At 42.6% G+C, this 22,522-nt stretch overlaps 2 protein-coding genes across 5 annotated transcripts in view; both read left to right on the top strand.

Annotated features, from left to right (window-relative positions):
• Positions 1 to 323: 323 nt before the first annotated feature.
• LOC129816501 (arf-GAP with Rho-GAP domain, ANK repeat and PH domain-containing protein 1-like) lies at positions 324 to 16,551 on the top strand. 4 transcript variants are annotated; one of them, XM_055871070.1, is made up of 29 exons: positions 324 to 511; positions 2,213 to 3,103; positions 3,308 to 3,393; positions 3,544 to 3,678; positions 3,804 to 3,873; positions 4,150 to 4,270; positions 4,380 to 4,597; positions 4,708 to 4,814; positions 4,894 to 5,093; positions 5,697 to 5,782; positions 6,000 to 6,179; positions 9,167 to 9,341; positions 10,017 to 10,142; positions 10,704 to 10,839; positions 11,032 to 11,134; positions 11,243 to 11,438; positions 11,654 to 11,869; positions 12,021 to 12,236; positions 12,920 to 13,025; positions 13,257 to 13,404; positions 13,542 to 13,619; positions 13,797 to 13,871; positions 14,002 to 14,119; positions 14,291 to 14,404; positions 14,673 to 14,803; positions 14,913 to 14,995; positions 15,127 to 15,177; positions 15,306 to 15,369; positions 15,460 to 16,551. In XM_055871070.1, the coding sequence occupies exons 2-29, from the start codon at positions 3,092 to 3,094 to the stop codon at positions 15,502 to 15,504; spliced, it is 3,396 nt and encodes a 1,131-aa protein (XP_055727045.1). In that variant the 5' UTR covers positions 324 to 511; positions 2,213 to 3,091; the 3' UTR covers positions 15,505 to 16,551. The 4 variants fall into 4 exon arrangements, 3 of the variants coding, with proteins under 3 accessions (XP_055727045.1, XP_055727036.1, XP_055727056.1); XM_055871061.1 differs by having other exon boundaries at positions 14,670 to 14,803; XR_008753564.1 differs by lacking the exons at positions 15,306 to 15,369; positions 15,460 to 16,551 and having other exon boundaries at positions 14,670 to 14,732.
• Positions 16,552 to 17,299: 748 nt separating this feature from the next.
• Positions 17,300 to 22,522, top strand: part of LOC129816519 (cGMP-dependent 3',5'-cyclic phosphodiesterase-like) — a 40,854-nt gene continuing 35,631 nt past the window's right edge. Inside the window, exon 1 of the mRNA XM_055871092.1 lies at positions 17,300 to 17,512. Coding sequence (XP_055727067.1) covers positions 17,442 to 17,512 — 71 coding nt within the window. The 5' untranslated portion in view covers positions 17,300 to 17,441. The remainder of the gene's footprint in view (positions 17,513 to 22,522) is intronic.

The raw sequence follows: 22,522 nt of genomic DNA, 5'->3' as shown, positions 1-22,522 counted from the left end.
ACATAGACAATTACTCACCCCCAATGAGAGCCTATGGCTACCCTAAATAAGGCTCCCAATCAGAGACAACCGAAATCAGCTGTCTCTAATTGGGAACTCATTCAGGTAACCATAGACTCTCCTAGATAACTAAACATACATAGACAACGCTAGACATCTGAACTCAACACAAACCCATATACTACACCCCATAACCCCTTTACCATAGAAACACCCAAAACCAACAAAACATAAACATTCCCCATGTCACACCCTGACCTAACTAAAATAATAAAGAAAACAAAGAATACTAAGGCCAGGGCGTGACATACGTACAGCCCAGTACATCACTTGGGCTAACCTGCCTGCCATCCAGGACCTCTACACCAGGCAGTGTCAGAGGAAGGCCCAGCCACCCCAGTCATAGACTGTTTTCTCTACTATCGCATGGCAAGCGGTACCGGAGTGCCAAGTCTAGGACAAAAAGGCTTCTCAACAGTTTTTACCCCCAAGCCATACGACTCCTGAACAGGTAATCAAATGGCTACCCGGACAATTTGCATTGTGTGCCCCCCCAACCCCTCTTTTTACGCTGCTGCTACTCTCTGTTTATCATATATGCATTGTCACTTTAACTATACATTCATGTACATACTACCTCAATTGGGCCGATCAACCAGTGTTCCCGCACATTGGCTAACCGGGCTATCTGCATTGTGTCCCACCCACCACCCGCCAACCCCTCTTTTGCGCTACTGCTACTCTCTGTTCATCATATATGCATGGTCACTTTAACCATATCTACATGTACATACTACCTCAATCAGCCTGACTAACCAGTGTCTGTATGTGGCCTCGCTACTTATATAGCCTCGCTACTGTATATAGCCTGTCTTTTTACTGTTGTTTTATTTCTTTACTTACCTATTGTTCACCTAATACCTTTTTTGCACTATTGGTTAGAGCCTGTAAGCAAGCATTTCACTGTAAGGTCTACATCTGTTGTATTCAGCGCACGTGACAAATAAACTTTGATTTGATTTGAAATATAATTATACAGATGATTAACAAAACATGCACACGACAGAATTCATACCTTGGTATTTGAGGTGAATGTGAATGGGGGAAAAAATTGTGTTGATAATGGTTTTCATACACATACAGTACCTTGTCCATAATGTAGAGGCCTATGGAATATTAATTGAAGAGGTAAGGGAGGAGGAAGGTACATGTGATCAGCATAACACACCAATGCATATTGACATACCATATTGTATGCCTCCAGTTCAGTTTTGTGCAGTGCACCCGACACAGCTAGCCTTCAACATATTCTTATAGCCTACACATTCTTACCTCTTTGTTGATTCATATCCATTGAATTGTGTCCATTTTCTGTTTCAGAAAGATTTGCACAAATATGAAAAGATAAATGGTATCATCATAAAACAATATCAATTTAAAATATACAAGGGACAAACCTTAACTTAAATTGATGAGATCATTACATTTTTCAGTTAAGTGACTGCACCTGCTGCCCTTTCAAATCCAAGTGTTTCAGTTGGGCAGTTAGGTTCCTGCAAGAACCCCCACCAATTAAGGAGGTTTCTCGATGAACCCCACCTCCTATGGGGTTCTTGGAATAACTTTTAGGGGCCATTTTCAGTGCCAAGAACCCTAAGGTTCTTTGATGAACTCTTGTTGAACCCTCATTTTTAGAGCGCAGGAAAAAATCCCACCTTTTCTAGCATATTTAGTTTAGTCAACATTTGGAAATGTACTGACAAATCAGGCCTGTTGTAACATGTACTTTACAGGCATAACAAGTTTGGATGGTAACCTGGTTAATGTCCGCCTCTCAGGTAACATCAGTGTACTTCCCATATGTGTACTATATGGTTTGTTTACTTCCACTATTAGCTGGCTAATCTAGCCAAATGTTTACCGGTAAACACGATGATTTGACTTTTGAACATCTGGTCAGCCTTTCCTTTACATACTAAAACATAACTTTATTGCGTGACAGGGCACAGAATAATCTTATTTGTGATATTTATTTGTGATACCATCAATATTTATTTCAAGCATTCTGATCACAAAGGCTACACAAAGGCTGCCATCTCTGAGTCTGGACATAGACTCTATGCTCTGGCTCATATTATATTTTGTGGGACCCTCTATTGGGCAATGATCTCTCTCTCTCTCTCTCTCTCTCTCTCTCTCTCTCTCTCTCTAGAGAAGAATGTTCTCACATCTGTCTCTCACCAGAGAAGAGGGAAAGAAGACTATTAAGGTTGGTGAGTGTAAACTTCACTATTGCAAAGGCAAAATACTTTTTCAGAGATATATTGTCAATCCAGTACATTGATTTTACTGAGCATATCTTTCACTGCGTCTACAAGATCTTCTTTCCTAAGGTAGCAGCTCAGCGCAGTTACAAGAGCCCAATTGCTACAGGTATTGTCTCTCGCTGCTATGCTTTACCTGTCTGCTGTGTTCTCTGATCTGCTTCTATGATATATCTGAGATTATCTGTTGAAAATGTACTTTTATCAATAGATTTATTCAAACAAGAGTGTTATTTTTCATAAAATTACAATGAGTAATTTTCCTTATACTATACTGTAGAATATACAGAACATACAGTACAGGTCAGCCTGAATATGTAAATATGTAAATGATCATACCTTACTCATATGCCTGTGGCCTTGTGCCATTAGAGAAGCTGCTGTAAATGTCAGCTAGTTTGTTCAGGATGATTGCAGTTTCATGAGGAACATCAGTCTCTCTGACAGCAGTTTACTAAGCCCACTTCCTGTATATACCTGCTGTGATAAGAGGAACATTGTCAGAGGGATGGGGCTCGCCATCCCAAGCAGGTGGCCAGATGACAGTGCCCATTTATTACTCGAACCCTGTCAGTTTACCTATGTGAACTATTCTCAGACTCTGAGAAAACATGAATGAGGTACTGTATCAGTTGTGAGGTCTGACTCTCTGTTGGATTGTGTGGTTTTTCATTGGAACATGTGACGCAGCTGTACATTTCCCGACATAACAGAGAAACTATTTACTTACTGTAATTCTTTGGCTTCAGTTATTCGTCTCAGATGTCATGGCAGACCAGGTACGTTATGCATCTGTATGTGTGGATGTTTAGGTACTACATTTGTCTCTTATTTTGTGGGATTACAGATGTTTAGAGTGACTGACTGATGGGTGTTTCTGTTAGTGATTGTACACATGCCAGAGTTATTTTTGTACACAAGTCATTGAAGTATAAAAGATGACATTTTGATACATTGTTAGAATTTTGTATTCTGCACCATAGGACGATTCATTGCGAGCCATGCAGAACTGCTTCCGCAGTCAGTTTAGTGTGGAGGAGGTTGAGTGTGAGGACATTGAAGCAAGCAGGTGTGTTTCTTTTTAACTGTTTTGCATGTGAGTTGTGTGTGATTCCTTTGATTGCATGTTTTGGTTATATTATACTTGACTAGAAACTGGAGAAAACGTGATGAGATAAGGTGATTTCCTTGCTACTTTTGTGTGTATCTCTGTTCTCAGGAGAACATCATCGGTTGATGAAGATAGTATCGATCTTGCCTGCACACTGTCACGATCAAACGACCTCGGAGACTCTGATCTTCACCACACTCCTGTTATCAAGATGGGCTGGCTGGACAAGACCCCACCTCAGGGGTAAGAGAGAGAGGTGTGTGCGTGCGTGCGTGTGTGCACATGCATGCATGCATTTGTGTGTTTGTTCATGCATGTGTGTGTGTGTGCATGCATTAGAGAGTAAATAATCTCTGTTTTATCTGCAGGAGCCTTATTTTCCAGAAGCGTTGGGTGATGTTGGATGCACAGTACCTGCGATACTTTCAAAATGAGAAGGTTCAGACGTCTTCCATAGACCCACACATAGTGTCACCGATCAGAGTGTATACTGTACCTTACTTATTAGACCCTCCCCTTCTCACTCATTTACATTACATTACATTTAAGTAATTTAGCAGACGCTCTTATCCAGAGCGACTTACAAATTGGTGCATTCACCTTAAGATATCCAGTGGAACAGCCACTTTACAATAGTGCATCTAAATCTTTTAAGGGGGGGGGGGGGTCAGAAGGATTACTTTAAGGATTACTCCTTCTCTCCCTTTTCCTCAGGAGGTCTACTCAAAGCGGATCATAGCCATACTGTCTGTCACTGAAGTGCTTAACGTTGGAGAGCAGAAGTTTGAGGTGGTGACAAGGAACAGGACTTTCTTGTTCCGTGCTGAAAACAACAGTAAGTGTTCAGCCTAAAATAACAATGATCACAATGAGGAAATATGAATACTTTGTGTGTGCAATCTGTGTGTGTGTGCGTGTGCGCGCGCGTGTGTGTGTTTTTTCAGCTGTCAGGGAGGAATGGGTGTCAGTACTGAAAGAAACTATTCAGCAGCGTCGTAGCAGCATGGAGATGTCCCTTATGAACTTCAGTTTTACTAGTGGACAGCGTGATAGTGGAGTCTCTCTCATTAGTAAACAAGGATACCTGGAGATGAATGGACTGCGCTCCAAGGTCTATGTAGTCATCTGTGCAGACAGGGTCTTCCTCTACGGGAACGCTGAGGTGTGTATCCATGGTGCATGCATTTGTCCTGAAATAAACAAAATAAAATGTTCATGTAAGTCCTTTGGAGTCAGTTATCCTTAAAAACCTGTGATGTTCTCTGTCATCAGGAGCACAGCCAGGGTGTTGGCATCACCTACATTGAGATGAATGTGGGTACTGTGAAGAGCACAAACAAACGGTCCTTCAACCTCACCACCTTCTACAGAACATTCAGGTGAGACTGACCTCTGACCTATGAACGTTTAATGTCATCCCACAGTGAACCCTCTGTGACCCCTGTTCTGTTTGGTTAGTTTCCTGGCCGAGTCGGCGCAGCAGAGGGATCAGTGGGTGGAGGCCCTGCAGGACTGTGTCAGTCGCTCTCTGTCCAGCGATGTGGTGGCCCAGAAGATCTGGGCTGTGGAGGCCAACCAGCGCTGTGCAGACTGTGGCGCCCCCCATCCAGACTGGGCATCTGTCAACCTCTGTGTGGTCCTTTGCAAGTGCTGTGCAGGTACGGAAGAACCTTGCCTAGATGGCAGTCCAAACTCAGAGAGTGAATGGTCAAGAGCATTGATCAGTTTCTATAGTGATCAGATTACACACACATCCACATACACTACCTTCACACACGCATACCGACATAACACAAACACACATACGCATACACGCTCGCACACACACACACACACACACTTCTACGCTAATTATATCCTGCTGCTACTCTGTTCTTTATTTTACTCTTATTATTATATATCCTGCTGCTTAGTCACTTTACCCTGCCTTAATGTACATATCTACCTCAAATAACTTGTACTTCTGCACATTGATCTGGTACTCTCTGTATATAGCTCCATCCTTGTGTATTTTATTCCTCTTGTGTTACTATTTTAATTTTTTAACTGCATCGTTGAGAAGAGATTGTAAGCAAGCCTATCACAGTGAAGTCTGCACCCGTTGTATTCAGCGCATGTGACACATAAAATATAATTTGATAAACAAATATTTCAGGTCAATAAGTTGTACCACATTGGTACAGTGTACATACATTTCCATTGGATAACAGTGCCTGGGAGAGGACATTGAAATCAAATTCTGACATCTCTCTGTGGTTTAGGCGTGCACAGGGGTCTGGGCCAGAGTGTGTCCAAAGTTCGCAGTCTGAGAATGGATGAAAAGGTGTGGACTGATAACCTTATTCAGGTAGGTTTCTAATGAGTATTCTATTAGGAACCTCCTCCTCACCACCCATATGTGGTCTTCCTCTGTTTATGTTCCTCACACTATGGTTCCTCTTTTTGTATATTTGCACTAATTTACATGTTTTCCTTTGAAAAGAAGAACTCTCTCATAGCTCACACTGTCAATAAAGGAATATATCTTTCAGATCAAGGTTCTAATGCCACTCCCTGTTTACCAGGTGTTCCTGTTAGGTAACAACAGGGTAAACCTGTTCTGGGCAGCTAACATGCCACCAAGCGAGGCGCTCCACCCATCAAGTGATAGTGAGAAGCGCCAGCGCTTTGTCTCTGCTAAGTACTGTCAGGGGAAATACCGTCGCTACCATGCTCTGTTTGGCCAACAGGAGGCCCTCAACAAAGTGAGACACACACATACTGTCAAATATCACTTTTCTTTCCCTCTCCCTATATACAGTTGAAGTCGGAAGTTTACGTACACCTTAGCCAAATACATTTAAACTCAGTTTTTCACAATTCCTGACATTTAATCCTGGTACAAATTCCCTGTTTTAGGTCAGTTAGGATCAAATCAAATCAAAGTTTATTTGTCACGTGCGCTGAATACAACAGGTAGACCTTACAGTGAAATGCTTACTTACCAATAGTGCAAAAAAGGTATTAGGTGAACAATAGGTAAGTAAAGAAATAAAAACAACAGTAAAAAGACAGTGAAAAATAACAGTAGCAAGGCTATATACAGTAGCGAGGCTATAAAAGTAGCAAGGCTACATACAGACACCGGTTAGTTGGGCTGATTGAGGTAGTATGTACATGTAGATATGGTTAAAGTGACCATGCATATATGATGAACAGAGAGTAGCAGTAGCGTAAAAGAGGGGTTGGCGGATGATGGGTGGCAGGGCACAATGCAGATAGCCCGGTTAGCCAATGTGCGGGAACACTGGTTGGTCGGGCCAATTGAGGTAGTATGTACATGAATGTATAGTTAAAGTGACTATGCATATACGATAAACAGAGAGTAGCAGCAGCGTAAAAAGAGGGATTGGGGGGGCACACAATGCAGATTGTACGGGTAGCCATTTGATTACCTGTTCAGGAGTCTTATGGCTTGGGGGTAAAAACTGTTGAGAAGCCTTTTTGTCCTAGACTTGGCACTCCGGTACCGCTTGCCATGCGGTAGTAGAGAGAACAGTCTATGACTGGGGTGGCTGGGGTCTTTGACAATTATTAGGGCCTTTCTCTGACACTGCCTGGTGTAGAGGTCCTGGATGGCAGGCAGCTTAGCCCCAGTGATGTACTGGGCCGTACGTACTACCCTCTGTAGTGCCTTTCGGTCGGAGGCCGAGCAATTGCCGTACCAGGCAGTGATGCAACCAGTCAGGATGCTCTCGATATTGCAGCTGTAGAACCTTAGGAGGATCTCAGGACCCATGACAAATCTTTTTAGTTTCCTGAGGGGGAATAGGCTTTGTTGTGCCATCTTCACGACTGTCTTGGCGTGTTTGGACCATTCTAGTTTGTTGTTGATGTGGACAACAAGGAACTTGAAGCTCTCAACCTGCTCCATCCACTACAGCCCCGTCGATGAGAATGGTGATGTGCTCGGTCCACCTTTTTCTGTAGTCCACAATAATCTCCTTAGTCTTGGTTACGTTGAGGGATAGGTTGTTATTCTGGCACCACCCGGCCAGGTTTCTGACCACTACTTTATTTTAAGAATGTGAAATGTCAGAGTAATAGTAGAGAGAATGATTTATTTCAGCTTTTATTTCTTTCATCACATTCCCAGTGGGTCAGAAGTTTATATACACTCAATTAGTATTTGGTAACATTTCCTTTAAATTGTTTAACTTGGGTCAAATGATTCGGGTAGCCTTCCACAAGCTTCCCACAATAAGTTGGGTTAATTTTGGCCCATTCCTCTCGACACAGCTGGTGTAACTGAGTAAGGTTTGTAGGCCTCCTTGCTCGCACACGCTTTTTCAGTTCTGCCCACAACTTTTTTATGGGATTGAGGTCAGGGCTTTGTGATGGCCACTCCAATACCTTGACTTTGTTGTCCTTAAGCCATTTTGCCACAACTTTGGAAGTATGCTTGGGGTCATTGTCTATTTGGAAGACCCATTTGCGACCAAGCTTTAACTTCCTGACTGATGTCTTGAGATGTTACTTCAATATATCCACATAATTATCCTCCCTCATGATGCCATCTATTTTGTGAAGTGCACCAGACCCTCCTACAGCAAAGCACCCCCACAACATGATGCTGCCACCCCCGTGCTTCACGGTTGGGATGGTATTCTTCGGGTTGCAGCCCTCTCCATTTTTCCTACAAACATAACGATGGTCATTATTGCCAAACAGTTCTATTTTTGTTTCATCAGACCAGAGGACATTTCTCCAAAAAGTACGATCTTTGTTCCCATATGCAGTTGCAAACCGTAGTCTGGCTTTTTTATGGCGGTTTTGGAGCAGTGGCTTCTTCCTTGCTGAGCCGCCTTTCAGGTTATGTCGATATAAGACTCGTTTTACTGTGGATATAGATACTTTTGTACCTGTTTCCTCCAGCATCTTCACAAGGTCCTTTGCTGTTGTTCTGGAATTGATTTGCACTTTTCGCACCAAAGTACATTCAGCTCTAGGAGACAGAACTTTTCTCCTTCCTGAGTGGTATGATGGCTGCGTGGTCCTATGGTGTTTATACTTGCATACTATTGTTTGTATAGATGAACTTGGTACCTTCAGGCGTTTGGAAATTGCTCCCAAGGATGAACCAGACTTGTGGAAATCTACACGTTTTTTTTCTGTGGTTTTGGCTGATTTCTTTTGATTTTCCCATGATGTCAAGAAAATAGACACCGAGTTTGAAGGTAGGCCTTGAAATACATCCACAGGTACACCTCCAATTGACTCAAATTATGTCAATTAGCCTATCAGAAGCTTATAAAGCCATGACATCATTTTCTGAAATTTTCCAAGCTGTTTAAAGGCACAGTCAAATTACTGTATGTAAACTTCTGACCCACTGGAATTGTGATACAGTGAATTATAAGTGAAATAATCTGTCTGTAAACAATTGTTGGAAAAATTACTTGTGTCATGCACAAAGTAGATGTCCTAACCGACTTCCCAAAACTATAGTTTGTTGACAAGAAATGTATGAAGTGGTTGAAAAACAAGTTTTAATGACTCCAACCTAAGTGTATGTAAACTTCCGACTTCAACTGTATATATTTCTCTCTCTCTTTGTCTCTCTCTCCATCCCATACTCTCAAAAGTTCAGACATGTGTTCTCTGCTCTCTGATTCTCCCTCTCTCTCTTCTCTGTCTCTCATCTCTTTCTCCCTCTCTCTCTTCCTCTCCCTCCTCCTTGCCTACCTCTCAGGCTCTGTACAGTACCGTTCAGACGGATGATGTATTGGAGACTCTGTCTCTGGTGTTCTGTGGAGCAGATGTGAACTGTTATACAGGTGATCCAGAGCTGCCCAGCCCTGTGTCCGTGGCCCAACACTATGGACAGATACTACAGGTGGAGTTCTTAACTCACAACCACAACACAGGTAGGAGTCTCCTCAATCAACCCTCTGCTCCATTTCTATATATTTTTTTCTGGGTGCATTTACAGGTCTGGAACAATGCACCTATTTTTGGCCACCCCTCATCTTGGCCATGTTCTGTTATAATCTCCACCTGGCACAGCCGGAAGAGGACTGGCCACCCCTCAAAGCCTGCTTCCTCTCTGGGTTTCTTCCTAGGTGTTGGCCTTTCTATGGAGTTTTTCTTAGCAACCGTGCTTCTACACCTGCATTGCTTGCTTTTTGGGGGTTTTAGGCTGGGTTTCTGTACTACACTTTGTGACATCAGCTGATGTAAGAAGGGCTTTATAAATACATTTGATTAATTTTATTTAGTTTTCGCAACCGAAGCTCTTGACCACAACGTAGCTGGTGTCGTAAAGGTCCCGAATCAACTCTATCATTATTATTGCTCCATGTTTTTGTTGTCAATTGTTTGTGGGTGTTGTTTTGTCTCCTATTGTATGAAATTGTTGTTTATGGATGCTGTGTGGCTTTTCTGCCACCAGGTGGCATGTTTTGTGTTGTCTTGCACATAAAAAAAGAAAAGCTCCAATAAAATATATGAAAGAGAACCCTCATCTCCAACTTTACATTCAACTTGTACTGTGTTTTGTTCAGTATAGGAGACATCAGTAGTTCTATGTCTTTCCTCTCTAGATCTGCCAGGGTCTAGGGCTGGAGATCACACACTCCTAGAGGCTGCTCTCCCCGTCTCACACACTGGTTATCTCTTCAAGACCGCTTCCTCAATACGGCCAGTAACAGAGTGCAAAGCAAAAGGAGGTGGGTGATTGGACATGCTTTAAATCCAGGGTTGGGTTGGTTACTTTCTAAATGTAATCTGTTACAGTTACTAGTTACCAATCCAATATTGTAATCAGTAACATAACTTTTGGGTTACCCAAACTCAGTAACGTAATCTGATTACTTTTCCCTTAATAGGCATTAGAAGAAGACACAAAGGATCCTTCAAACGCATTTGGTGTCATAATAGTGGTCTGACTATTAGTGGAACGAACTTAAACTTGTGCCTTTTTCATTGAGAAAATAGAAAGGTGTCATAATTTTATTTAGCAAACATCCATTCTGAATTTTAAAGTAATCTAAGAAGTAATCATCTAGTTTTTCAAAAGTATATGTAATCTGATTACAATATTTTTGCTGGTAATATAACTGATTACAGCTACAGTTTTTTGTAAACAGATTACAGTTACTCCCCAACCTTGTTTAGATCTGAATGTCTATTGGTCAGGTAAAATAATGACCAACTTGGACAGTCCTCTTAGGAAAGTGTTATTAATGCCAATAGAGTTACCATCAGTTAAATTGATAGATTTTCTCTAGATTTTAGCCGTCGATGGTGCTCTCTGAACCAAGGTAACTTCAGCTACTATGAGAGTGAGAAGAGCTCCAGTCAGAGCGGCGGGTTGAAGATGAGTGATGTCCTGTGTCTGTTGGTCAATCCCCCAGGGAAACATGGGTAAGACAGGCAACACATTCACCCCCATCAGTAATGACATGAGCAGATCAAATGTACTTTTCCAGGGTGTAGCAAATGCCGTTATTTATACCATTTAGGTATAATTGGGAATTTATAAAACCCTATCAGTGTAGGCTTTAGTAAAATGTTGATATATATATTTCTTACCACACTGTACCTTTCCTGACTCAGTTATGCCCATTCCTTTGAGCTGTACCATGACTCTGGGAGAGTCTATCTATTTGGAGAAGACTCCTCTGACAAAGTGAAAGGGTGGATCAAGGCCATCGCCAAGGTAACCACCTCTTTAAAACTAGATTTAATTGAGTATCATGATAGACTGGTAATTAGTAGTTTTGCTAGTGTATATAGCTACGTACTGCCTTATCTTATTGTATGTCAGGCGCTGGTCCCCTCTGCAGCAGAGGACCTGGTGTGCTGGCCCTTTGAGAGGGTGGGCCGGTTGCGCTACACTGAGGGCCAGAGCCACCATAGCCCCCTCCTGGGCTGGTTCTCCCTGGGGGGCTCCAGACTGCTCCTACTCCTCCAAGGAGCAGATCGAGTGGAGAACATCGACCTGCGTAAAATAAAGGAGCTCTGTGAGTCACTCCTGAAACTGCCACAGTGGAGGTATTAGGATGTACTGTAGACGGAGAAGTTTTTAGTGTGTGTTGTTGTACTAATGATGTAAGAGTGATATATTTTTTGGCTGCAACAGAATAAAACAGCTACTACGTTGACGTACATGCTGATGTAGATAGTGTTTGATTGTGTGAGTCATGACACTGTATGTTGTTTTGTGTCCCTGTTTTAGCCATGGAGCAGGAGGCTGGTGCTGGTGCTGTGGTGCTGGTGGACGGAGGCAGGAGCCTGCGTGTGGAGGGGGACAGGAGGCCTGACTTCCAGGGCTGGCTGAGTGGGCTCCAACAGGGCTCAGGGAGAGGAGACGGCCCCCTGGACCAGCAGCAGCTCACTGACACAGACGTCCCTGTCATCGTGGACCGCTGCATGAGCTACATCACACAGCATGGTGGGTGGACCTAGCATGGCATCGGTCGGGACAGATACTTAACAAAAGATAAACTCTTACTAGCTTCACTCATTTCACTATCAGTGTATTTGTAAGTCTGTGTTAATGGTTCAGTGTTGATGGGTTTTTTTATGGGAGATTTCCTTTCCAGGTTTGAAGTCAGAGGGCATCTATCGGAGGTGTGGTGTGAACTCCAAGATCGCCGCCCTGCTGTTCTTTCTCCGCCATGATGCCCGGCAGGTCCGTCTGAGTGAAGAGGAGCGCCAGGTGGATGACGTGGCAAACGTCCTGAAGAGGTTCCTCAGGGAAGTGGGAGAGGGGGTTTTTAATGGCCATCAGGCCTCTCTGCCATGGCTCCACACCACTAGTGAGTCTGGCCTACCCTCATTCTAATACTGGTGGACCACAATGACCACACCAGTGCTTTTCACTGGTCGTCTTGGTAGTCGTATCATTGAGCACGGTTACATGCACACAATAATGTTATTATTGTGGAAAGTCAGGTTAATATAATAGTTTGTTTAAAACGTTTACATCTGAAATCCGGCTTCTGATGGGACTTTTGATAAATGCAGAAAATCGTCAATTAAAATGAACGTTCTACCACAGTGACCGTGGTATTTTTGCAAAGGCTAATTGATTCTGAGTTCAGTCATATAAAGTTTGTAAGTAAAAACTATTTATACGTTTTTCTGAACTCACTTCACTCGTGCATAAGAGGAGGTTTGCACTACCAGGTGCTTGCATATACGCAGATAAAATAAACCACTGGAACGCCAATTAAGCTGTTTACATGTCCTAATAATTCTACAGATGGCTCAGAAAACAAGGTGTTTTAATCGACGTATGCTTACTTTGATTATGACCGTACACCGATTAAGATAAGCAGAGTAAGGTGTTTACATGACAAATTCCATACTCGGTCTTCTGCCATAATCAGTTTAATATAGAATTATTTGTGTGCATGTAAATATACTCAGTGGTAGCCCCATGATAGGGAGTTGTGTGCTGTGCTGTAATATGTAGGTGTTCTTCTTCTATGTCCACCAGCTATCAGTGAGATGAGTGAGAGAGTGTCCCAGTACCAGGCCCTCCTCCACAGCCTCCCCCGAGTCAACAGAGCCACTCTGGGGGCTGTCATCAACCACCTCTACTGGTGAGCCTCAATTTCTACCTCTGTCTGTCTGTCCTCCCCTCTCTTTTTATTTCTTTACCTCCATTCTGGAAAAATTGTCCTCTTTCCCACAGGACATTTGTCCTTTATTCACATATAAGTAGAATAAAAACAGTTTCTATACAGTTTATATATAAGGAATTGACTCATTTGTCTTTGAAAGTTCAAGACATGCATCGCTGTTGTACAAATCTGGCGATTTTGTTCCCAAAGCGTCCAGTGCTTTGCAGATGAGAATCAGATGAACATGCACAACCTGGCCATTGTGTTTGGTCCCACGCTCTTCCAGATGGACGGCACTGATAACAGCGCAGGACAGGTGGTAGAGGATCTCATCCAGAACTACCAAGACATCTTCAATGTGAGTGTGTCTGTCTCACACTGATGACATCACTGATTTATAGAAGACAAAGAGAGAGAAATGTACTGTGTTGTCACAAGAAGACAAATGAAATGGCCTGATCAGATGGATGATCAGATGGTCTGTCTGTGTGGCAGGTGGATGCAGAGCAGTTTCAGAGGCAGCTGGACATGATCTCGCATGTCATCAAAGCACAGAAGGAACACACAAAGGAGGTGAGCACACACCCATGGCATGATGACATTTTCAGAACCCCTTGCAGCATTTGTTTGCCACCCAACTGAAATGATTAAATCCTGACTTCCTTGACCTATACTATCTATCTCTTACTATTTGCTGGACTAAGGATGGCTGTTGGCCTGCTGCGTCTCTCTCTTCATACTGTTCTGTAGGGAAGCCCCTCACCTCTCACCATCTGTGGGGTTTACCTGGAGAGGAAGGAGGAGGGCTCTGAGCTGCTGGTTCAGGTCAGCTCCATGTGCACTCTCACCTTTCACCTTTGACTCTAGAATCCATAGGCTACAGTACAGGGTGTTCTTCTGCAATTTGTTTGTGCCCAGATAATCATAAGCTCCCCTGCCTGCTCCCCTCTCTCAGATCTCCCAGGAAGTGAGTGCTGAGGAGCTGGTATGTAAGGTCCTGAGACGCAGGAATATCCATCCACAGCAGGGGGACTACTGGAGCTGCTTCCTGGTCGACGACAACCAGGAGATAGGTAATGGTTTAGAACACCTCAGTTATAGTTGCAAAGTCTCTTCTTAAATGTTTGAGGAGTTGGACAGCTGTTGGTAATGTGTGAAATATCTTAAATTGTTATAATGAAAGCTGGTGCTCAACTGTAAACTAGTGGTAAAATATATGGTGTCTTCTCTGGTTCCCCCAACAGAGCGTCCATTGCACTATCAGGAGCGAGCACTGACTATCTATTTCTCTCTGGGTAAAGACTGTCATCTGGTGGTCAAAAAGAACTGCTACATGGAGGCCATTCTTACCTACATAGGTACAGTATTTTGAATGAGTTTTGAATGACTACATAGTCAGTTTTGGATTGACTACAAAGTTCAACTTTACTACATAGAGTTTTGAATGACCTGTACATACCATGAATATACTTACACAATTGCATATATACAATTGCATATATATATATATTTTAAAGCATTGATAACTGAAGAGAAAGTCCAATGAAAAGGGGGAAGGAGATGTGTTAATGATATGGTAGAAAATGTATACAAAGTAAATGAGTTGGATGTACCCTTTCACAGCAGGCAGGGTAGATGTGTCCCGAAACGGACTGACCAAGTTCTGTGAAGAGAAAGGTCAAAGGGGTAAGGGAACCTTCAGCAGACGCCTCTGTGTGCTCAGTGGCTTGTCTCTAAGACTGTACAAAGAAGTGAAGGTAAGAGAGGATGGAAGGAGATGTGTGTTGTTTTTCTGTGACAGTGTGAGACTCCTGTAATGTATATGCAGTATTTGTGTAACAACAGCCTTGTTTGCCCATCTTGTAGAGTTCTCAGCCTGAGAGGGAGTGTCCAGTCCATGCTCTGAAGGTCTACTGTGGTATCAAGAGGAAGTTACAGCCACCGTCATGGTGAGAATCTCTGAATGTCCCACTTGGGGCTTCAACCAGCAACCTCCCATTTCAAATCATTTGTCCATATCAGCTGTCCATATCATGCCCTTGCTCTCCTTTCTTATGGGCTCTATGATCTTGTGTTCTAGCTGGGGGATGACTGTACTGTGTGAGAAGGCAGTACGAGACATACAGCAATGGTGAGTATCTTGGGTAGCAACTGAAGATCGTTAAACAGTAGTAATTAGAGCACTTAAGCTCTGCTGAGGATCATGGTAAAGATCTAGCCCTTCTCTAACTCACCCTCGCCCACTACCAATCTTCTCAGGTACCTGTGCTGTGAATCAAAGAACGAGCTGATCGAGTGGCTGGCCACTTTTATGAGCCTCCAGGTAATTATCTTTTTGTGAAATAAAATGTCCTGCTTTTTTTCTACTTTAGCTTTTCTCATCACTTTTTTTTGTATTTATTCATTTTCATAGCATGATGGTGATCTGTGGCCAGCAGCTTCCAGGCTAGATTCCTGATCTGAGGCTGAAGGGGAAATAACCTGATCCTGCCTTCCCATCCCATCTACTACTAGAGATGTTTTCAAGTCTTCAGGTCTTTTCTGGAAAGAAATGCGCTTTCACTGTACATCAATAACCTCAAAGTATATATTTTCTCTGTCAATATTTGGTTGAATCTATTTATAACCCACAGCTATGGGTAATAATAGGGGAGGCAGTATAGAACTACACTATAACAACAAACTCCCTTTCTAAAAAGTAGTAACAATAATATTAGAGGCACATGAGAAATATAATCTAAACGCTATGTTGACTTTGAGGTTCCCTTTTATGGGGACATAATGACCATGCTGGAGATCTGCTGTCGTAAAGCCATCTAAGATGAGACACAGTGCTTTCTGTTCATGTCATTATGGTAACAGTGGTGGTCAGTAATGATTGGAGAGTAGGATTTCTATGCTGTCACTACTCAAGACCACTGCACAAAGATGTGCAGTTTATATTACTTTTATTAATTTCATTAGCTCATCCTTTAACAGTACCTTAACACGAAAAGGAATCGGAGTTGTAAGGCTAGCTAGACAGCACCCTTAGAGCAGCCAGGGCAGGGAAAGGAGACTGATCCGGTTGCTATTGCAGATTCAGCATCGATCCAGTGCCGGGCTGGTCAAAGCCCCAGAGGTTTCTCTCTCTCTCTGTATCTAAATCTGGGTCGTTCCACCAAGTCGGTGGATATTGAGAAGTGTAACTTTAAAAAATATATATTTTATTTTAACATTGTTGTGAAGAGCACATGTTCATCTTCATAAAAAAATCGAATAAAGTAACAGATTTGACCGTAACAGGGTTGATGATTTCAAATAAAAAAAAGCCAGAAATCCCCTTGTGACAGAGGGAATGGAAGCTTGTTGTATGCAACAGGGAGTGGCAGTTGAATGCAATATTCACAACATCAACTAAAATATTTGAAAAGAATGTGTAGCCTATCTATCTTTGGGTAACAGGGTTGAAGTTTTATGGACAACCCACTTGGTTTTCCACCACAAAACACCAGAAAAGGGCCAAAAAGTGCAGAACCAGCTCACCTGACTTTACTCTATGATTTGACTATTATATGTTCAATGTTTCTTAAAAGTAATTAAAACATGTTTAAAGGAATAGTTTCACCATATTAAAATGAGAGTTCAGTTCACGTAGCAGGGTTGAAATGAAGGACAGACGTAAATGAATCACTAATCACATAATTATTTATTTTATCTTCTGAAATTACTTTATCAAAGCAAGAAAATAACTAGGGCTTTACAATGATGGTGAAAACTTGGGAGGAATGTTGGTGTTAAGTTGGTTAAAATCTTCCTAGATGTCAGAGAAGGACCTGTCAAAAAGCTGACTTTTAGAACTTTAGCAAGTCTTTATTCATATAAAAACATTTGATTTATTGAATTCTTCATGTTGTCTATATTAAAGATGCACTCAGGGATCATAAGCATAACACATTTGTAACATATTGCACAAATTATTGTACCATATCACACAAAATTGCAAAATACATATGATTTCATGCAAATTGCAAAATTTGTAACATATCACACGAAATGAACGACGTAGTACACAAAATAACAAGGACCACTTTTGGCTATGAGCACCACTTTCAAAACTACTGGCTGAAATTATACAAAAGTTAGAGAGTACATCTTTAAAAGGCCTTTCATTTCATATACCAAGCTATAAACACTACATATTGGTGCACAATTTCTACTTAAAATATCAAAGGGATGCAAATGCCACTCTTTTTGTGGAACGACCCATCTCCTCTCCACGAGCTGCAGAGATGCTGCTGCTAAGATAGACACCATAACAGTATTCCGCTGTACTGAGAGGGTGGACTGGGGTTAGAGCTGTGAAGACGGGGCCCTGTTCCAGCTGTTAGGGACTGTGACTGACAGGTGACAGCGATGGGCCAGGCATGTGGAAACTCCTTCTTGTGCCGTAGTCAGCAGTTCCAGCCATCGACAACAGCAGAGATGTAAGTGTATAAATATTGATGCGCTGGGTTGCTGGGTGGTTGTGTCTGAAGTACAACAGAATATGCTGATTATACATCATTATCTGAGTACCTGATTGTGATAAAGAAATGTTGATATCATTGTATATCATTCAAAGTTTACTTTGTGTTTCTTAAAATCATTATCCCACCGTTCCTTTTATGTCTGAGGTCAGGATGCTGTGGCCATTAGAAATCCTCTTTGACTTGGTCGGTGGCTCAAAGCAAAAGCATTACCGATGTAATATATCCACTTCTACTGTAGAAGAAGCATAGAAATAAAAGGCCTGTCAGTGTTCGATCATTTCTCCTTCAAAATTAAAAAAAAGTCTGAAGAGGTAGAGAAGTAGATTATTTCTACACCCTAGATCTCTGACGGTAAATTGTTTATTGTAGCCTTTGATATGGATGTGTTTGCAAAAATGGCTCGCCTAAAACACTGTAGTAGGTAGTCTCTTCACACTGCCGCTGTATCTAGAGTCTAGACTATTTGAATGGCAATCACAGTCCATTTTTGTCATAAATCAAAACAGTTCAAGACTTTGATTGTTTATTAAAGCAAATTAAGTGCCTGTGGTAAATGAGAACATGCACCAACATGAATCATCCACACAACGTTGCTTCCATTCACAACGTTGCTTCCATTCACCATCATGCTAGCACATGCTAGCACATTGCCTTTCATAAAAAACAAAGCATAGGTTAGGTTTACACACCAGATCACACACACCTGCTGTTCCCAATTTCAATGTTTTTCCCACATTCTATTATTATTGGCAATCCAGTTAACAACAAATTCTTACTTACAATGACAACCTACCAGGGAACAGTTGGTTAACTGCCTTGTTCAGGGGCAGAACGACAGATTTCTACCTTGTCAGCTCGGGGATTCGATCCAGCAACCTTTCGGTTACTGGCCCAACTCTCTAACCACTAGGTTACCTGCCACCCCATTATAATTTTCTCAGGTTTATATCGTCATTTTGATGTAACATAAAGGGTTTAGGACTGGGTTTCTGGCATGTTGTGTGTAGCTACAGCACATTAGACCCCCCACCACTCTCAATCTCCCATAAAGTTTTATTGGTGCTCTTGTGGGGCTAAGTGCCTTTCGCTCAATAAAAGGGCTTTCTAATATCCTTTTATTTTTCAGCTGTCTGTCATTAGCTGTGAGGCTGTGTGGGTAATTGCTTTACATTAGGAACTCAGGGCTGTTGAAGAGGCTCAGTCACCCTAGTAACAACCATGCACTCCATTCACCCCCAGTTCTTACATCACTACCCCCATTAAGCTTCACACATTACCATAACCTGCTCATATTTGACGCAGATTGGCATTTATTAAGATGACTCATGTACTGGAGGCAGCTCTGCAGAGTGATCACTAGCCGGCACAGCCACAAAGTCATACAATCGGTTTTTAACCCTAACCTTAACCACACTGCTAACTGTCATTTTTTTATTTCACCTTTATTTAACCAAGATTCCAAGATGGCTTAGCAGTTCAGACGTCATTTTTGTCCTCGTACTGTCTTGTCCTGTATATATATATTTACACCTTCTTCGCATATCTTTTATATTTTTTTATTATCCAAGAACTCAACTACAAAAGCTTTCCTGCAACCCGCCTCACCAATTACAACAAAAAAGTATTATTTACCTCAAATCTGAAAATCCACAGTGAAGCTAACCAGGGGCTAATCAGAAGTTAGCCAGAAAGCTAACCAGAAGTTAGCCGAAAGCTAGCCGAAAGCTAATTTGAAGCTGCTGTCACGTTCCTGACCTATTTCTGTTAGTTTGTTTTATGTGTTAGTTGGTCAGGACGTGAGTTTGGGTGGGCATTCTATGTTTTCTGTTTCTATGTTGGTTTATGGGTTGCCAGGTATGGCTCTTAATTAGAGGCAGGTGTTTGGCGTTCCTCTAATTAAGAGTCATATTTAGGTAGGTGTTTTCACAGTGTTCGTTGTGGGTGATTGTCTCTTGTGTTTGTGTATGTTGTTACGCCACACGGGACTGGTTTCGGTTTGTTTGTTCAGTGTCATTTATGTGTAGGCTTTTTTCCCTGTTCGTGCGTTCTCGTGTGTTATTGTGAGTCCATCGTTCAGATCTGTCTACACCGTTTATTTGTTTTGTTAGTGTATTAGTCGAGTTCGTGTTTTTTTTCGTTAATAAATCATGTCTACAAACTCCGCTGCATTTTGGTTCAATCCCTGCTCCTCCTCTTCTGATGAAGAGGAGGAGGAAAGCCGTTACAGCTGCCCAGAAGTTAGCCGGCTTGCTGGCTAGCGTTGGTGTTTCAGCTGCCCACGTTTTGTGGTCATCAGCTATTCCTTTAGCTCGATAATCTACCGGCACTTTTGTGCAACGCGACTCGGACCGGAGCATACCGGGCCTTTTTTTTCTCTCAGTTTCCCCGGATTTCAGCCGCAGGCTCTGGACATTTGCACCTTGATTTCGCAGCTAGCTAGCTGCAAACCGTGTGACTATTGGCTTACGTCAATCCCGGAGCAAACTTAAATTATTCCGGAGCTAGCCAGCTGAGGAGTTCCATCAGCCATTCCTGGGCTACAGTCACCTATCCGGACCCGTTTTTTTTTTGCTGCAGATACGGAGCCCCACCGGGCCTTCACGATTGACTGCCGACGTTATCTGCCCGAGGGAGTTATCCAACTGGCACCTCCGTCGCGACGTTACCTGAACGCTCACCTGGGGCCCGCTAATCGTTAGCTGTCTTATCGGCTGCTATCTTAATAAGTATTTCGGACATTTTTTTTTTTTTTTCTTGGGTCACTATATCTATTTTGCCAATTGGATTGATCCCCTCTACAAGACACGGAACCCCACTAATCTACCGACGGAAACGCACGAGGTGTCTAAAAATAGACCTCCATCCTATGCTATCTTGCTACCGATAGCCATCTACCCGGCCAGCTGTCTGGATCGCCGTGACCCCAACCAACCTCTACTCACTGGACCCTTATTGATCACTCGATTAAGCATGCCTCTCCTTAATGTAAATATGCCTTGTCCACTGCTGTTCTGGTTAGTGTTTATTGGCTTATTTCACTGTAGGGCCTCTAGCCCTGCTCACTATACCATATCCAACCTTTCATTTCCACCACCCACATATGCGATGACATCACCTGGTTTCAATGATGTTTCTAGAGACAATATCTCTCTCATCATCACTCAATACCTAGGTTTACCTCCACTGTATTCACATCCTACCATACCTTTGTCTGTACATTATTCCTTGAAGCTATTTTATCGCCCCCAGAAACGTCCTTTTACTCTCTGTTCTAGATGCTCTAGACGACCAATTCTCATAGCTTTTAGCCGTACCCTTATCCTACTCCTCCTCTGTTCCTCTGGTGATGTAGAGGTGAATCCAGGCCCTGCAGTACCTAGCTCCACTCCTATTCCCCAGGCGCTCTCTTTTGATGACTTCTGTAACCGTAATAGCCTTGGTTTCATGCATGTTAACATTAGAAGCCTCCTCCCTAAGTTTGTTTTGTTCACTGCTTTAGCTCACTCTGCCAACCCGGATGTTTTAGCCGTGTCTGAATCCTGGCTTAGAAAGACCACCAAAAATTCTGACATTTTCATCCCCAACTACAAGATTTTCAGACAAGATAGAACGGCCAAAGGGGGCGGTGTTGCAATCTACTGCAAGGATTGCCTGCAGAGTTCTGTTTTACTATCCAGGTCTGTTCCCAAACAATTTGAACTTCTACTTTTAAAAATCCACCTCTCTAAAAACAAGTCTCTCACCGTTGCCGCCTGCTATAGACCACCCTCTGCCCCCAGCTGTGCTCTGGACACCATATGTGAACTGATTGCCCCCCATCTATCTTCTGAGCTCGTGCTGCTAGGCGACCTAAATTGGAACATGCTTAACACCCCAGCCATCCTACAATCTAAGCTTGATGCCCTCAATCTCACACAAATTATGTAACGGTCGTCTTTCGGACAGTGAGTTGACCAAGGCGCAGCGGGTGATGAATACATAATGTTTTAATGACAAGACAGGAAAACACGAAACGAAATACTCTTGAATAATTACAAAACAAATAAACGAATGTAGACAGACCTGGACACGAACTTACATTCAACGTGAAGAACGCATGAACCAGGAAAACAGACTACATAAAACGAACGAACTAACAAAAACCGGAACAGTCCCGTGTGGCGTAACATACAGACACTGACACAGGAGACAATCACCCACAAACAAACAGTGAGAACACCCTACCTTAATATGACTCTCAATTAGAGGAAAACGCAAAACACCTGCCTCTAATTAAGAGCCATACCAGGCAACCCAAAACCAACATAGAAACAGAAAACATAGACTGCCCACCCAAAACTCACGCCCTGACCATCACACACATACAAAACAACAGAAAACAGGTCAGGAACGTGACAAATTATCAATGAACCTACCAGGTACCACCCCAATTCCGTAAACACGGGCACCCTCATAGATATCATCCTAACCAACTTGCCCTCCAAATACACCTCTGCTGTTTTCAACCAAGATCTCAGCGATCACTGCCTCATTGCCTGCATCCGTAATGGGTCAGCGGTCAAACGACCTCCACTCATCACTATCAAACGCTCCCTGAAACACTTCAGCGAGCAGGCCTTTCTGATCGACCTGGCCGATGTATCCTGGAAGGATATTGATCTCATCCCGTCAGTAGAGGATGCCTGGATATTTTTTTTAAATGCCTTCCTCACCATCTTGAATAAGCATGCCCCATTCAAGAAATTTAGAACCAGGAACAGATATAGCCCTTGGTTCTCTCCTGACCTGACTGCCCTTAACCAACAGAAAAACATCCTATGGCGTTCTGCATTAGCATCGAACAGCCCCCGTGATATGCAACTTTTCAGGGAAGCTAGAAACCAATATACACAGGCAGTTAGAAAAGCCAAGGCTAGCTTTTTCAAGCAGAAATTTGCTTCCTGCAACACAAATTCAAAAAAGTTC

Source organism: Salvelinus fontinalis, chromosome 2 (genome assembly GCF_029448725.1).
Source record: "Salvelinus fontinalis isolate EN_2023a chromosome 2, ASM2944872v1, whole genome shotgun sequence".
Taxonomy (NCBI): domain Eukaryota; kingdom Metazoa; phylum Chordata; class Actinopteri; order Salmoniformes; family Salmonidae; genus Salvelinus; species Salvelinus fontinalis.
This window is presented reverse-complemented; position numbering and strand designations above follow the sequence as displayed.

Excerpts from the sequence above, each read along its gene's own strand:
- LOC129816501 (XM_055871061.1), top strand. Across the intron at positions 10,143-10,703 it reads AGAGTGCAAAGCAAAAGGAG|ATTTTAGCCGTCGATGGTGC; the intron begins GTGGGTGATTGG and ends GATTTTCTCTAG. Across the intron at positions 11,135-11,242 it reads GGATCAAGGCCATCGCCAAG|GCGCTGGTCCCCTCTGCAGC; the intron begins GTAACCACCTCT and ends ATTGTATGTCAG.